We start from the raw sequence: 17,452 nt of genomic DNA, 5'->3' as shown, positions 1-17,452 counted from the left end.
GAATAATGATAATAATAAGCTGAATAATAATAATAATAAGCTGAATAATAATAATAATAAGCTGAATAATAATAATTAGTTGAAGGAGAAGCACAGAATGTCGGATTTGTCGAGCCAACATAATTATCTGTTACTCATCTAAACAAAACATGAAACTCCGCTGAGTCATCGTTGTGATCTCACTACGTACTGAGACTCGCTACTCTCATGTGAATCATCCAGTCATCTACAACAAACTACCTGATGTTAAGCTAGATTACTCCGTCTATTTGGCATTTTCCAAGAAATTACTTGTTATTACCACTGATGAAAAAGATATATGACCTGAAACCTGCAATTTTCTGAGTGTATTTAGTGTAATTCATTAAACAGTTTTAATTACATGTTTACATTTTATGGAAACTTCTGAGAGGTTTAACCAGGAAACAATGTCAGACCGAAAGCTGACATGACACTATGGAACTTAACATCTTACAATATAGTCCAGCATAAATTAAAGCCTTTTATACATTTACATTTTATGTTTAAACAGCATTTAATATAATTTCACACTATTTTACATTTACGACATTTAGCAGACGCCTTTATCCAAAGTGACTTAGTGACAGAAGTGTGACAGTATACAGTATACAGCATTTGAGGGTTAAGGGCCTTGCTCAAAGGCAGTGGTGGGGCTTGAACCAGTGACCTTTTGATTACTAGTTCAGTACCTTAACCGCTAGGCTACAACTGCCCACAGGGTTATAAATGGGTTATAAATGTTAAAACAGCCAAACAGCCTGTTTTTAATATTGCTTTTTAGCCCCACAATTTTAGCTGCCAAAATAGTGTATGTTTACGAACTTTGCCTTTCTAGTGTTGCAATACCTAAAGCTGACAGCTAGGACTATTCAATCTGCACACTTCCCCTTTTATTAGGAGCAACTGCACACCTGCTAACTGTATTTATATATTAATACAATCAGCCAGTAATATGGCAGCAGCACAATGCATATAGTCCAACAAATGTTGTTCAGTTAATGTTCTCATCAATAACCATCATAATCAAAAGAAAAAATGTGATATGAGTTTACAGAGGCACAGCTGATTGTGCCACAGCCTAGTTGGAGTATATGCGAGAAGATCATGAACAGTTTTTATTTTTAATATATATTTTTCTTTATGCATTTTTTCTCCCCTTTTTTCTCCCCTTTTAGCACGTCCAATTGCCCCATTGCATCATTTTTCCTCTCCACAAATGCCTATCCCCGCTCTGATTGAGGAGAACGAAGCTAACCCACACCCCCTCCGACACGTGGGCAGCATGCCGTATGCTGTACGCATCTTATCACCTACACTTTGACGAGTGCAGTGCAGCTTAGCCCCAAGTGCACTCTTTTCTCATCTCCGTGCAGGCGCCATCAATCAGCCAGCAGAGGTCGTAATTGCATTAGTCATGAGAAAGAGACCCAATCCGGCTCTGCCGTGTAAAAAGTAGAGTAGAAATCCTTTACATGCTTGCACATCTCTGTAATGTTAGTCGGTGGAGACAAGCCATCTAATATTGCTGTGCTGTTAAACTTTCCAAGATGATAAAGAAAGCACTTGAAGAATCCATGTCATGATTCTGTATCATAGTTTGTTCAGGTACTTCCCTGGACTTTCCTGTAGAGGGCTGGTTTAAACTCTGATTTGATTCTGTAGGAGAACAGCTTAACACAGGACAGTCACCAAGCAGTAATGGTCTAATATTTATTTTTCTATAAATGGTTCTGGGATTGTACCGGGTTTACTATGTAATCTGAGAATGTGACAGATAGGGGCTTTTAGCTGGCTCATTTTGATGTGTTGTGCTATCTTTGTTATACAGAAGCGGGACCTGTCCCCTTTAAAGACCAGTTGTTCTTTTTATTACAGACTACACAATTTTATCCAGATAATCAGCCATATTGCATTCCTAAAAGGTCAGTAATGGACAACCTGTTCTTAGTGTAAAATATGTTGGGTTGTTGAAAGGTTTTTAATTATAATCTTGAACTGGTTTCTCTAGATGTGTTGAAAGCCATAGGCTTTGGAGATGTTTTCATAAGTTGGGTATGACTGTTGTATTCTGATGCTGCATGAATGGTCAAGGTGGGGTGGAACGGGTTTGGCCATTGAAACCTTGCTCTGGGCAGTGCTTTTTGCATATTCCGACACCTGTTCCCTAGGCTTCATTAATGGATCTCACACCCTTTTCCAAGTACATGCTGGAGGCATGGAAGTTTTTTTCTGTCTCCAGGACAGCTGATGTGTGGCTGCTGAATGAGCTATTGTATTTTAATCCTTTTTTTCACCTTTTTTTCACCTTTTTTAGTACTTTGAAACTTTAGCAAGCGTTTTCTGGCTGGGGTTCAGTCTACCAGGTGGCTCAGTGTTTTGGGACCAACTCCTCCACTAGAGGCTGCTGGTGGACCCAGTACAATCGTCCAGTTGATAAACAGAGTGGAGACCTCCAGTGGAGAAATGGACATAGGACAATAGCTTCAAATAAACAACTGGTGTATCTTGAACCTCTGTTGGGGAGGGTTTCCCTTTTTTGTGCTGATGTTGAGTCCCTCGCTCATTTTTTTGTGCAATGTACACAATTAGGCAAGTTGTTCTTGTTGATGACTGAATGGTTTTTGCCATTTGGTGAAGTCTTCTCAATGCAGTGTTTCATCTTTGGGCCCAAATACACAGCTGAGAAGAAAAACCTTTTATTGTTGTTAAATTGCTTATCTGAGACAGCAAAGATAACTATTTGGAAAACAAGGAAGAACCTGAGGTGTTAGGTCAGGGACTTGTGGATTTGGTCTGTGGATCTGGTGACAGCACGGCTACAAATGGAGCATGCATACTATAAGCTGGTAGTGAATTTACCAGAATACGTGAACATCTAGGTAATTAATGAGGTGCTGTGCACGGCCGATAAAGCTGGCATCCTAATTTTCATGTTTTAAATTTGTGTAAATTATTACTTTTTGCATTGTCTTTCCCTTTTTTCTCCTTTATTGTATGCTGTAAAAAGTTCAGTGATTCTAGTCTGGTTTATTTACAAATAATTGATAGTCCCATTAACGAGGTTTTTAAAGCTCAAACACAAATCTAAATCAATTCTATGAACAACCTCAACCTCAGAAATAGGAAAATACTGACCCACTAAAATTGCAATTTATTTAGCTTATGTAATTTAAAGGTTGTACCTGGGTCTTCATCCATGTTTTGCAATTTGCCAATCAGTTACTCATACCCAGTCCTGACTTGTTTAATATTTGTGCCAACCACAATTAGATGGTTTTTATTTATTTATTAGGATTTTAACGTCGTTACATTCATGACAGGACAAGGTTCGTTGCTGGTTACACAACATTCATCACTTCAAGCCTTTAATGTCAAACACAGTCATGGACAATTTGTATCTCCAATTCACCTCACTTGCATGCTTTTGGGCTGTGCAAACATGCAAACTCCACACAGAATGGACCTGGGAATCGAACATTCCCAAGACCTTCTTGCTGTGAGGCGACAGTGCTACCCACTGAGCCACCGTGCCACCCCACAATTAAATGATACAGCCAATAAAACTCCCAATAAAAAGGGATCAGTTGCATTCTAGTTGGGTTTATTATTTGAGAGGAAATGTTGACTATGCTCTTTAATTACTCCATCCAATGAGCTATGATCTGGTTTCCACACTAGAGGGTAACATTAGGTAAGTATTCAAACTAAGAATCACTAGTGCTGCGGTTAGCTTATAATAACAATTATAAGATAAAACTAATTATCCAGCAATAATATTAATAAAATTTAATTTTAAATTTAAATTTAATTAATAAAAAAGTCAGGCAGACAAATATCTAGACATGTCCATGAACACTATTTATTAACCCCAGCCTCATTACTTGGTGGATTTTCAACAGGATTTAAGTCCAGAGATTGAGAAGGCTACTCCAAAATATTTAGGGACTGATTACCTAATCAAGCTTTGGTTGACTAAGAAGTGTGCTTGGGATCCTTGTCTTGCTGGTAATCACCCAAGGTTCAATTTCACCATGGTAAGCATACAAGTTCTCCTCAAAATGCCTTGGTGTGTCTGTGAATCCATGATGCCAGTCACACGACCAAGATATCTATTTCCTGCAGCATAAAAACATCCCCACATCACTGACCCACCTCCAAGCTTGACTACAGGGATATAATTTTTCTGGTCACAAACCTCACCTTTCTTACATCAGACAAACCAATGATTCAAACGGCCAAACAGTTCCAGTTTTGATTCTGTGCTCTATAGAACTTTAGAACTCTCATTCTGGCATATTCCAGTTGACCCTTTCTGTGTATTTTGTTTAACATTGACATGCATCATGGAGGTCATCAAGTCCTTGGTTGTTAAGTGATGTATTTATGGTCGCCACCGACACATTTGTAGTAGTTGTAGTTTTTTTCTCTGATGTAATTAGATTGCGAAGACTTTTTTCCATGGACAGGCAGACGAAACACAAGAACATCAGGTAAAACTCTTTATAGACAGGATTATTTATTTATTCGGGATTTTTCCGGCATGTTAAACACGTGTGTCATTTAATGGCAGGAACTGGGTATTATATATCTGTCTATAATTTGGTCCATTTTATATTTTCATTTTTATGGTTGCAAGGTATTTTAGTACTGTTGTGTTGTCTTGTGTAAGGATTTCTTTTATGGTTTCAGGCATGTGCACTTGTTGTCTTTCCTTTGTGTATTTAGGGCATTCTATCAAAATGTGTTTTATAGTTGTAACTGTTTGGCAGGTTTCACATGTTGGTGGGTTTTCTCCTTTTACCAGGTATTGGTGGGTTACCCTGGTGTGGCCAATTCTGCATCTTGTGAATATGGTTTGGTCTATGCGTTATCCCTGGTGAGTTCTTAGTTTGGTATTGATGTTTGGATGTATTTCTCGGAGTTTGTTGGTGGTCTAAGCGTTCCAGTCAACTTGCCATTTTTCCTTGATGTAGGAATGTATTAGTGGTTTCAAGTCTGTTGATGGGATTTTGATGTTTGCCGTATTTTGGTTTGGTTTTTCTCTGGCTAATTGCTTTTTCGTTCCCTTCTATTCCGCTGTGTCCTGGTGCCCAGCATAGCTTTATGTCATACTCCAGTTCTGTTAGCATGTTGATTGTCCTTTGTACATTGTTGATTATAGGGTGGTCTGAAGTGCATGATTCCAAGGCTTTAAGGCATGATTGTGAGTCTGTGCATATGAAGATTCTGTGTTTTTGTTTTTCTTCCGCATATTTTAGTGCCATAAGTGTGGCATGGGCTTCTGTGCTGTAGATGGAGCTGGGCTGGGGTAATTTTACTCTGTCTGTGTATCTGTTTGTATATACAGCTGCTGTTACCTGGTCTATGGTGTTGGATCCGTCTCTGTAGATAGGTTTATAAACAGGATTAAACCCAGAAACTTTGTCACTGTGCCAGCCTCATATCATCTTACCATCACATAATATTAGATAATAGCATGCAGCTTACTGACCTGCAAGCCAGTTGATAGTAAACTAGCTATCAAAATTGGTTTACATATTACTGAGCTAACACTATTATTACTTTATATTACTTTAAACTATAATGTTATGTTTTCTATTTTTATGTATATAATTTTTAATTTAACTTAAAATATTAAACCAAAATACTTATGTCTGTAATTAAAACAAGCCACACAAAAGAAGTTAGCCATTTGAAAATCATTTTGGGTTTTTGTATCTCAAAAAAGAAACAGAGCCGCATATTTTTTTAACATGTAAAACATCACTTAGTAATCACAGTTTATAAATGTAATTAATTTACATAAATCTCATCTGAAGAGAACTGAAGTTCTTTGCATATATGCATGTTCACTTTTGGTATTAAAATGAAAACACTTTGCTGGAATTAACTATACAGACGGCATTCACAGGGCATGTGTTCACACTCTGTTCAGCTTTGTAACTATGAGTACTCGCACTGACTGGTCAAAGGAAGCACACACACACAGACCCTGCTTGTCAGGACTCCAGTCCAGACTGGCGATGGGTTGTGTAGACAGAGTGACGTTCTGCAGGAGGTTAACGGTTCCAGCCACACCTTTGTCTATTCCTTCTCCATCTGTTTCACTTCTTTTGGCTGGATACTCACTACAGATTAACACAAATAAGTCATTATATGATTTAATATATTAACCAAAATATTCGAATGCTGTTTAACTGTCCCTCTAAAAATAGCATGAGCTGTTTGATGTCAGTTAGAATCTGTACAGTCAGAACTATCAGTGTTTAGTTTCCACTCTACAGTGCTTAGCATGTACAGATAAAAGAAAAAAAACCTTTGAATTATCATCATATCTTTTCTTGGCTTTTAAACAATGTTTTAACAAAATTTAACCTAGTAATATGTATCAATTACACTCTAGACTACTAGTATTCAGCTTGGTCTTTCAGTTGCACTGCAATTTAGACAGTAAACAGGCAGGATGTTTGGATGGCAGTGGTAAAATACTGTAGCCCACTACCTCTAAGATCCAGGCTTCAAATCTTAGCGATACTTTTGGACAGTTGGGCGCCTGTCTGGACATGATTGGCTTATGTCTGTGGGATGGCTGAAACAGCCTAGCTATTGGAAGGTGCACTTGTCAGTGTGCTCTAAAAAATGGGTTGTGTCAGGAAGGGCATCCAGCATAAAAATGTTGTGGAACCCCTAAATATGAGAGCAGCTTAAAGAAATTAGGAAAAAACAAACAAGAAAAAAAAAACAACAGTAAACAAGCACAAGCAACAAAAACAAACCTGAACTTCAGTGACTAGTTTAGCCGCAAGGTTAAGCCCAATTTTTAAAATGATAAATATTTTAGTAAATTGCGCAAGGTTCCCAATAATCATTCATTAGTTTTTATTTGCTTACATTCTACTGCAAATGCAGATGTATTTGTATTTGTATTTTGCTGCTTCTGTTATATATGCATCCCTATAAGCCCCAAAGTTCTCATGTGAAGAAGGTGAAATGAAATCTAAGCTGGGCTAAAAAAGAAATACTGTGTTAATTAATATTTGAATATAAATGGTCCTTCTCTGTACTGTATGTACAAGTATTAGTAGACTTACTATTTCCATAAGTGCAGGTTTCCTGCTCCACCAGCAGTCATAAAGATGTCTCGGTTTTGAGGCAAGTGTCTAACTTGCCATACTGTAGATTTGTGGGCCTGAAAGACAGACAATAACTAGTCAACCTGGGAAAATGTCTCGATCAAACCAACATTTATCTTTGGCTTATTGGCCATTAGAATCGCCCAGCTGTGATAAAAATTACCTTTTCTGAAACAGATGCAAAGCCCTTTGTTGGGTGCTGAGTCCTCATATCAAAGACATGAAATTTGCCCTCTAATGATGTTGCCACAAGTTTGTTCATACTGATATCCTTTCTGTCAAATTCAACACTGCATACCTACACAATGCAAACAAAATGTATTCTTAGTTTTAGAATTGTGATGTATGTGGTACATTTAAAGTAAAAGCAGAATACTTACATTAAATCAAGCAAAAACTTATATGCTAAATAAGAATTCAGAACATCACATAAGTCATGAAAACCTGTAGACACTTACGCCATTTTTAATATTATTTTCCCATCGCAGAGACATATTTCGTAGGTCAAAGAGTTTAATGTCACCATTGTCATAGCCAGCACAAACACAACGATCCTGGTCATTAAAAGCATGACCTGAAAGAAAAAGAAGTTTATGCAATTATGCAAATTATTTTATGCAATTAAACAAAACAGCTAATCACAAAATACAGTAATTAAAAAAAGTAAAATCTTGTTCCGCTCTGTTCCCAACTAAAATTTTTCTGGCACTTACACCACCCCATGTTAGTTCATAAGATTTTTTTTTAATGTTCTCCCAGGCGGCATGGTGGCTAAGTGGGTAGCACTGTAGCCTCACAGCAAGAAGTTTCTGGGTTCAAACCCCAGGTGGGGCGGTCCGGGTGCTTTCTGTGTGGAGTTTGCATGTTCTCCCTGTGTCTGTCTGGTTTTACACCAGGTGCTTAGGTTTCCTCCCACAGTCCAAAGACATGCAAGTGAGGTGAACTGGAGATACTAAATTGTCCATGACTGTGACATGACATGACCCTTGTGTAATGAGTAACTACCAGTCCTGTCATGAATGTAAACCATGTATACCTCCACTACTTGTGCCAGTGCTTCAAGCAGGCAGCCAAGGCTGGTTTTGCAGCAGCAATGAGGAGAAATCCCATCTGACCCTCCCTCTGGCATGGTCAATTTTATATTTTAAGCATACTTGTTAAGCAAAGCTAACTGAATCATCTGACATAAATATATAAAGCTGGAAGTGTATGATAGTAGTATAATGTAACCATACAGCTCAGTATAAGTTTTTATACAGTACAGCAGGGCTTGACAACCATGGAGTTGTATGGAGATAGATTTAACTTGTCATTTTAAATCGAATAAGTCTATTTTTAGCATGTCACACCATTTTTTCCTGCTTTGATGTAACCTATAAATGTGATTTGTTGCTCAGCATGTGCAGTAACAATACAATATGTGCAGTTAAAGTATTAGTCCACATTGTACACACCAAAGGAAACAGTCCAACAGTCTCTCTTGGTTTCTCCCTCAGTAGGCTCCATATTTGCCACAGGTGTCTCTTTTTGTCTTGGGTCCCACACCTTCACTGTACCTATAAAAATGAAGGACAAGTTTCTGTTGTCTTTAAATTTACAATGTCATTTAGCTTTGTCTCTACAAATATGAACAAATGAGGGTTCCATGAACTTCCCACTTGCAGCTATTCCAGCAAATGGTTTTCACAGGAATGTTTACGGTGTTTATATACTTAAACTTTTTACGTCAACTGTATGTAATACCCTGGGCGAGTTACAGATTCAATTCACTAAAAAAAGGTAACAAGCATAAACAATATTCTGATTACATTTTCAACAACACAATTATGATATACAGTTAAAACATTAGCACATGCCTTAATTATAATAAATGTATTTAATGTTGGAAAACTGACCATCTCTGCTCCCTGTAACAATTTCTGGTGCTCCGTCTCCAATACCTAGACCTCCTACTCCATCAATACTGTTCACGATTTCCTGGTGGGCTTTCACTGAGTATACAGGCACCTCAGGAGCCTCAAGATTCCTAGTACAACATTTCACACTTCATTTTAATCAAAACTTGGCAACCAGTGATAAATGTGTTAATTAGTCTATAAAGTTTAATCATACCATATATGCAGGTTGCCATCAAAGTCACCTGTTGCCAAATGCCTCTGCTGGAGGGATGTTGCTCCGAATGTTCCACATTTGATTGGCTTGGCCGTTTCAATCTAAAACATATAAATAATACATTACAGTGTGCTATAATAAACATAGCAATCAAAAATATTCAACTCCTCAGCTTAAATAGGTATTACAGTGATGTGTAAAGAACTGAACAAACATATACAACATAAAGTCTTAGTTAACGAAGAAAGAGTACTTACTGATACATCCAACTGATGCAATTTTGAAAATAGGTTGCCAGTTTTGAGTTCAATTAAAAAATATCTAGTTCTCTTGACAAATGTCCATGTGCACTAACATACAACCTCAGCCTTAGGTCCTGGTGGAACATCCTTTTGCCTCAATAACCTTGCTTGTGAAAATTTTACCCATTTTTCTTATGCAAAAGCTTCTAGCTCATTGAGGTTTTGTTTAAAATTTTTCAATGAGATTGAAATCTAAAGACTAAGAAGACCACTCCAGGATATTACAGGAACAAGGACGGATTAATGATAGTCTGGGCCCCTGGGCAAAGAGTTTTGCCCCCCCCCCCAAAAAAAAACATAAATAAATTAATACATTAAACAACCTGTCAATGACTAACCCTAACACAAGAATCTATTTTATATAAGTTTCTTTCTACTCTTCTTTCTTGCAAAGTCATCCACTAATTCATCAAAATTAAGCTGTCTGACCAAATCTGATTCAATGGCCAGAAGTGACAGTGAGTTCAGGCGGTTTTGGCGCATCCTAATCCTGAGTTCATTCTTAATACGAGCCAGTTTGGAGAATGAACACTCCCCTTCACAATTTGTGATAGGCACAGTCAAAAAAAGTCTAAGTGCTATGTAGACATTTGGAAAGGTTGACTGTAAAATCAAATTTATCATGGTTTTGAGCATTTTACTAGGACATTTTTCTTTTTCTGTTATGAATGATTTGTATTGTATCAATTCATCTGCCAGGCTCATGTTCAGATCTGAAGGATATGCTGCAGCGAGTGAGTTAGCCTTTAAAGTGAGATCACTGTTGGACATATTGTCAGGCATGAAAAGAACATCAAATAGCTCAGTTAAGTGTGTGTATGCATTCAAACGGTGGTTGAGACAGGACACAAGTTTGTCAATGACAACATTGAAAGTTTCGATCCGAAACTTGTCCTTTCCGTTAAATGCTACACCTGGCTCTGCACTATCATCAGACATAATTTTGCGCTTCTTTGTACGCTGGAGGTCATGCCTGTACTCTTGGGAGACAGCAGTGGTGACATTTAAAGCTGCCCCTTCAAACACCTCAAAGTTATCTCTCTGTGCTGCCACAAAGTCTCGTAAAGACAAGAGAAGTTGTGTAGCTGTACATATATCAATATCATGCTTCTGCAGCTGCAGGCTTGTGGCTTGGAACCTCTGTAGTATTGTGTCCCAGAAGTATGCCATGAAGGCCATCTCCAACGTGTCCAATTTGTCACAGAGTGCAGAGGCTTCACTTCGAGTTACACATTTCTCCTCCATATCTTTAGACATATCATTCAATGCCTCTCTCAGTTGTGCATAATATTTCCAAAGAGCCTTAGTTGACTCAGCTCGTGCGCTCCATCGAGTACCTGACAGTGATTTCAGTGTGAGTTTGATATCAGTATCACGGAAATCCTTTCCCCACCTGTGTGTAGATGATGCACAAAATGTGTACATTGCCTCTACAAAGTCAAAAAAACGTCCAGCTTCTGGGCTACTGTCAACAGCACTGACACCAACTAAATTCAGTGAATGTGCTGCACAGGGGACATAACAAATCAAAGCGTTTCTTTGTTTAAGATGAGCTTGGACTCCATTGTACTTTCCCGACATGTTACTTGCATTATCATATGACTGGCCCCTACAGTTGGATAAGTTTAGGCCCAGATTCTCCACCATAGCAACGACACACTCTGCCAAACTGTCCCCACTATGGTTTTCAATAGGCTCAAAAGCTAGAAAACGCTCAACTACATGTCCGTCATTATTAACAAACCTGAAAATAAAAGTAAGTTGGTCCACATGAGCAAGGTCTGGAGTGGAGTCAACTATAACAGAGAAGTATTTTGATTCTTTGATCTCATTAACAATTGCCTGCTTTGTTCTCTGTCCCATCAAATGGATACATTCTTCACACACTGTCGATGATAAGTAGGACACAGAACTTTTTCCCTTCCCTTAAGAGTTCTATGATGCCCAAAAAATTACCATTGTGGGCTGATCCTAATAGCTCATCATCTCCCCTGAAAGCAAGTCCCCTCTCCTCCAAAAACTGGATGACTGCAACAAATCAAAACTTCCCACCAGTATTGTCTTTCTGCATCAATTTGTTTGACAATATCAGAATCAGTTGTTGCTGTGCCTCTGGAGCGATTACTGTCTAGTGCACTAAGTAAGAAACACAAATCATCATCTAGTTATACTATCTGGTGCACTAAGTAGGGAACATAATGCTAGCATGCCCTATGCTCCACACTCCCCTCATGCTCACCAATCTGCTCTGAATGTTTCCAGTCAGAAAATCCATGAACAAAAGTATTGTGCTTACTGGAAAACAGTTTGCAAGCAAAACAATACACACAGCCAGTTGAAGGAGAGTAAAGTAGCCACTGCCTAGTCACAGTTTGCCCGTTGGGTAGAGAGCAACTGAGTAGAGCATTTGTAAAGCTCCTACTGGTACCCCCAATGCCTCTATCCCTGACTGAGGCTGGGTACTTAGCACTTCTGTTTTGAAATGCAGCTTCTCCTCTACTAACAAGAATCGACTTGGCTTGGTCGGTAATGGTACTGGGCCATAAAGCAGGGTCGTTGACCGTTTCACACCAGGAGTTGGGGTCCTTGCCCTCCTCATTTGAAAAACGACACTCACACGATGCAGCTGGCTGGTCTGATTGTGGGTCTGACACACCTGCAACTTTCCTTTCATGGTCTTTCTGCTGCTGGTCTGTGGTAGCCTGACAGGGCTGGCATTCCTGCTCTGCACCTGACTGGGTCTGCAAAGGTACATAGTCACTGACAGGTGACACTAAGCCAGTGGTGATCACATCTTCATTGCTAGAACTCTGATCACTGCTAACATTAGCAATACGTGTCTCACTCATATCCAGCGGTTTCTCAAAGAAGTTTGAGATCAAAGGAACGCTTTTCAGGAAATCTGCCTGATTTGCTTCCTTAATCTTTTTTGCTTTTCTTTTTGAGGCACCACTTTTTTGTTTGGGATCCATGTTATTAATGACAAGTGTTTCTTAAGATGCAAATATAGAAGCTTGTCTTGCAAATTCCTATTCCTATCCAATACTTACTATGTTGTTTCTATGTTGTATGTTCAGGAAAAAAATACAATCACAAAATTGTAGAACCAGATACAATATGTAATAAAAAAAGGCTGACCTGTAACTATTTAGCTATAAATTGTTGTTATTGTAAATGTATTGTATGTATGTACTAATATTATAAAGCTTACACTTCTACTATTATCAATAATGTAATATGCAAATAACAATAAGCTTTTAAAAAAGCTGTGAACCTTTCAAAGTTTAATATATTATATATAGTAATATAATATTATATCATATAATATAATATATAAGCCTTTGAAAAGACTATGAAAAGAATGTAACAGAATATATGCAATATAGTATAGTATAATATAATATAAAAATATTCATATATATTATAAAATAATATAATGCAGTATAAAGGGCAATGAGCCTTTAAAAAGGCTGTTGGTTGCTGATCTGGTAATAGCAAGGTAAAAGTTGTAGTAAAAGCACAGAGCAAGTTCGCAAGCTGAACTGTCTGAATGTGAGGAGTTTTGATACTGGCAGGGGGTTTTATATAGATCTTGCATATTCACTTGGAAGTTCTCGCAACACCTGATTGGCTCAGCCCCCGTGGGAATTTAGGGCAATGTAACAATTTTTCACCACTGAGTGAGAGAGTGGGGGAGGGGCAGCCACTATCTACTACAAAAAATGCTGTTTTGTGTGTGTGTGTGTGTGTGTGTGTGTGTGTGTGTGAGTGAGAGAGAGAGAGGCATGGAGAGGGAGACAGGGGGAAGGTTTTGAGTATATTAAAAATGCTGTGTTAATGATATTAAATCAAGTTTAATTATTGTCGAGACCCCTTCACACTGCCTTGAAACATGTCAAGTCATGTCAAACTGTCATTGAATAACAAGCTGAATAAAATATGTTTTCCAATAAATAATCCTCAAACAAAATATCAGGATTACACGCATATGCAGCCACAGCTACTACAACAAAACCACTTGCTGTTTCATCATATGTCACCAAACCAAAATTGTGCTACTCAGTAAAATTAGCTTGCAGTTCTGTTGTATGAAAAGGCACTTTTCCTTTCATGCATTCCTTTAGAGCTAGAGTGACCACTGGTCTCTTTACTGTTGTTTATTAAAGGGGAAACATGAAACTAGTCAAATGGCTTGTTGTTTTCACATAAGTGAAATCACACCCTTGGCCAAATTCACTCAATTTAATCGGTGTCAAAGATAGCATTCATCAGACAAATTGCTTGTCTTAAATTTAAATAATTGCAAAATTGCTAAATTAATTTGTGTCTCTGCGCTTAAGAGAAATTGAACATAATAATTTTGAAACAATACAAATTCAGAAACATTAAGTAAGGGCCTGAATCGCATATTTGCCCTCTTTCCTAGGACCCCTAATAGCCAGAAGTCGAAGTCAGAGCAGTGCCACAACGCCTCATCCAATTTCATAAGGGGCCCAAAAGCATGGCTAGGGCCCAAAAGCATGGCTAGGGCCCCCAAAAGCATGGCTAGGGCCCCCAAAATCATGGCTAGGGCCCAAAAGCATGGCTAGCCAAGAGGCCCTGGGGTCAAAGTCCCTAATAGTCAGAGGATCCTTAAAATGGAGGGCCCTCGGAAATAAAAATATATTGTATCATAAATGTTGATAGGCATCGCAAAATGTTTTGGGTCAGGGCCCCCCTGACCTCAAGGGCCCCTGGGCGCTGGCCCCACTGGCCCGGTCAGTAATCCAGCCATGCCTATTTGCTAAGTTAAATCCAGGTGGTGACCTTTTTTTGGCCAGGCAGTGTATAAGATTGTACATAACAATTTATCAATTGCAAAAGCTTATGTTTAATATTCTGCTGTTTGGTGATATAATCGTTTAAAACAATAGTAGATTCTTTTATAACGTTATTCAGGAATCACCATGATAAGTAAAAGACGTGTAACCGTGGTGTTAGTAGCGGTTGCTGTGACAACGAGGCACCTGGAGTTTTCTGGAACTCAGTTAGCTGTGTGGCTAGTTATTACCCACTTAAATATGGTTAAATTAAAACATACATATAAGCATTACATATATAATTAATCACGTTTACCTCTTTAACTAGCTTTACGTCTCCCTGCTGCACCTCATAAATCTGCATAACCCCTGTTCCTCTCGGAAAGTTCCCCATACAAACAAATTTAGCGCTGCACGGGATCCATTTACAGTCGAACACCGTGTAGTTCAGGCTTTTCTGGATGTGAGCGATTATCTGCGGCTTTTCTAGAGGAGATGACATGATGGTGGAAACACTAACAGACTGACTGAGGTTTTAGACTACTAAACAGGACTAGGAAGCCTGTCCTGCATAACCGACTGCGATACACGAGTTGCTTTTCCTCACACCAGTGTTACAACGATTTCGGTCCCTGCGAGATGATTGGCTAGTGGTTCTGCAGTTCATGGCGCGAGAACCGTCTGCGTCATGCTGGGAAATGTATACTGCTTATTAATAACGTATACTTAAACGAGGAGAACAAAGTAATATAGTAAAATTAAAATGCAAGTTATTATAAAGTACACATAAAGAAACAGTTTAATATAAAATACACCGATTAGGCATAACATTATAGCCACCTCCTTGTTTCTTCACTCACTGTCCATTTTATCAGCTCCACTAACCATATAGAACCATTTTGTAGTTCTACAATTACTGACTGTAGTCGATCTATTTCTCTACATACTTTTTCAGCCTGCTTTCACCATGTTCTTCAATGGTTAGGACCACCACAGAGCAGGTATTATTTAGGTGGTGGATCATTCTCAGCACTGCAGTGACACTGACATGGTGGTGGTGTGTTAGTGTGTGTTGTGCTGGTATGAGTGGATCAGACACAGCAACGCTGATGGAGTTTTTAAACACCTCACTGTCACTGCTGGACTGAGAATAGTCCACCAACCACAACTATCCAGCCAACAGCACCCCGTGGGCAGCATCCTGTGATCACTGATGAAGGTCTAGAAGATGACCAACTCAATCAGCAGCAATAGATGAGCGACCGTCTCTGACTTTACATCTACAAGGTGGACCAACTACGTAGGAGTTTCTAATGGAGTGGACAGTGAGTGGACACGGTATTTAAAAACTCTTAACAGCGCTGCTGTGTCTGATCCACTCATACCAGCACAACACACACACACCACAACCATGTCATTGTCACTGCAGTGCTGAGAATGACCGACCACCCAAATAATACCTGCTCTGTGGTGGTCCTGACCATTGAAGAACAGGGTGAAAGCAGGCTAATGTTTAAAACTATTTCGAAGGGTTGTAAACAAGCCTGTCTGGCTCTGTGATTTTCAGGCTTTATGAGTCTTAGACTTTGGACACCACCTGTTTATTTTCTAACTTTAACATGTTGTAACGTGGGAATTAGACAGACTGAATAAAGTCAAGGTGTAATTTCCCAGTTAAAAGCTTTGTTGAGGTAAACAGAAAGAAACTATACTCATTTTAGGTTGAGGGAATGCTGATAGCAAGCCAGGAACTGTGTAACACATACACACAGCCTTACCAAAACCACAAACATTCTTGCAGACAACAGATTTCCTAAAACTTTAATCCAACAAACACTTGCAAACATTATTAGCATATAAGACAGGTGGCAACCCAGCTGCCCTTCAGTCAACCACAAAGTCCCCAAACCAGCTTGAAGTGCACCAATTCCTCTGTTCCAACAAAGCAGAACAGCAACAAAAGATTCCCCATACACTGCTTTCACCATGCTACAAGGTCGGCAGCGACTTTTTCTTTCTCTACCCGCCGGGGTAGCTCAGCAGTGAAGTTACTGAAATAGAAATCTAAAGTTTGCTGGTTAAAGCCCCACCACCAGCAAGTTGCCACTGTTGGGCCCCTGAGGCAAGGACATACCCTCAATTGCTCAAAATGTATTCAGTCTCAATTATAAGTAGCTTTGAAAAAGTTTTAAAGAATTTTCTAAATGCCATAAACACAGCTCTTGATGGAAATGTGTTGCCCATGAACTTTCTCAGAAGTACCAACCCAGGCATTCAGTGAGCCACATCTATGTGATGTTCTCCAGTGGGAGGTTCTCCAGTACTAGTAATGAAGCTCTTTTTCGTGCAGTGGCCAACTACACTGTCTTGAGACTTGTCTGAGGTGGCCACGAGTTTTACATGAGGCGGAGTCTTGTTTGAGGTGGTCACCATCACAAATTGCCTCAGGTATGCTGTCCGGGTGCAATTTCTGTCATAGCACCATATCCTCAGCAGGTTCAATGGCTCAACAAGACAGCAGTTCTGCTTCTAAAAGCCCTTGCAAATGACTTTTTTCATCACTTTACATAGCATTGCAGGGCACCACAGTCAGTAACACAAAAGGTAGCCATAAATTAAAGTGGTCAAAACATAAGGGAAAAAATAAAAATGTCAATATGCAAGTCTTTCTTGCCTATTTTACAGACTTGTGGTGTATTATTATAATGTGAATTTACAAAATGTACAAAAGTTAACGTGAAACTTGCAAACTGAAAATACTGTTTTACTTTTAGACATTCCAAAGATAATACATTATAGAACAAAGCGTGCAATCCAAAAATAGATGAATAAGGGACAAAACAGCATACAGTATTTATATCCCTAGTTCATTCTCTGCCATTTGAAATGACATGAAATAAACAGCAATGCGCAGAATGTGAAACACTACCAGCAATTCCCTAAACAGGTGGCAGGATGGGACAGAATATAGGTGGGGGAAAAACAAGCAGACAGGGAACTGATTCATATGTAGCTGTCTGTGTAATTGCCTGATCATTTCCCCGCATTCTGCTTCATAACTTATAATTACTTGTAGTTTTAAATT

General features: G+C 38.8%; 1 protein-coding gene across 1 annotated transcript; it reads right to left on the bottom strand.

The window, feature by feature from the left end:
* Window positions 1-5,731: 5,731 nt before the first annotated feature.
* dnaaf10 (dynein axonemal assembly factor 10) lies at window positions 5,732-15,004 on the bottom strand. Its single transcript, XM_062995048.1, has 8 exons — window positions 14,684-15,004; window positions 9,267-9,367; window positions 9,050-9,180; window positions 8,609-8,710; window positions 7,613-7,728; window positions 7,318-7,452; window positions 7,113-7,210; window positions 5,732-6,149 (listed from the first exon to the last, which is right to left on the bottom strand). Exons 1-8 carry the CDS (start codon window positions 14,867-14,869, stop codon window positions 5,942-5,944), a joined length of 1,077 nt encoding a protein of 358 aa, XP_062851118.1. The 5' UTR covers window positions 14,870-15,004; the 3' UTR covers window positions 5,732-5,941.
* Window positions 15,005-17,452: the final 2,448 nt, after the last annotated feature.

Source organism: Trichomycterus rosablanca, chromosome 5 (genome assembly GCF_030014385.1).
Source record: "Trichomycterus rosablanca isolate fTriRos1 chromosome 5, fTriRos1.hap1, whole genome shotgun sequence".
Taxonomy (NCBI): Eukaryota; Metazoa; Chordata; class Actinopteri; order Siluriformes; family Trichomycteridae; genus Trichomycterus; species Trichomycterus rosablanca.
This window is presented reverse-complemented; position numbering and strand designations above follow the sequence as displayed.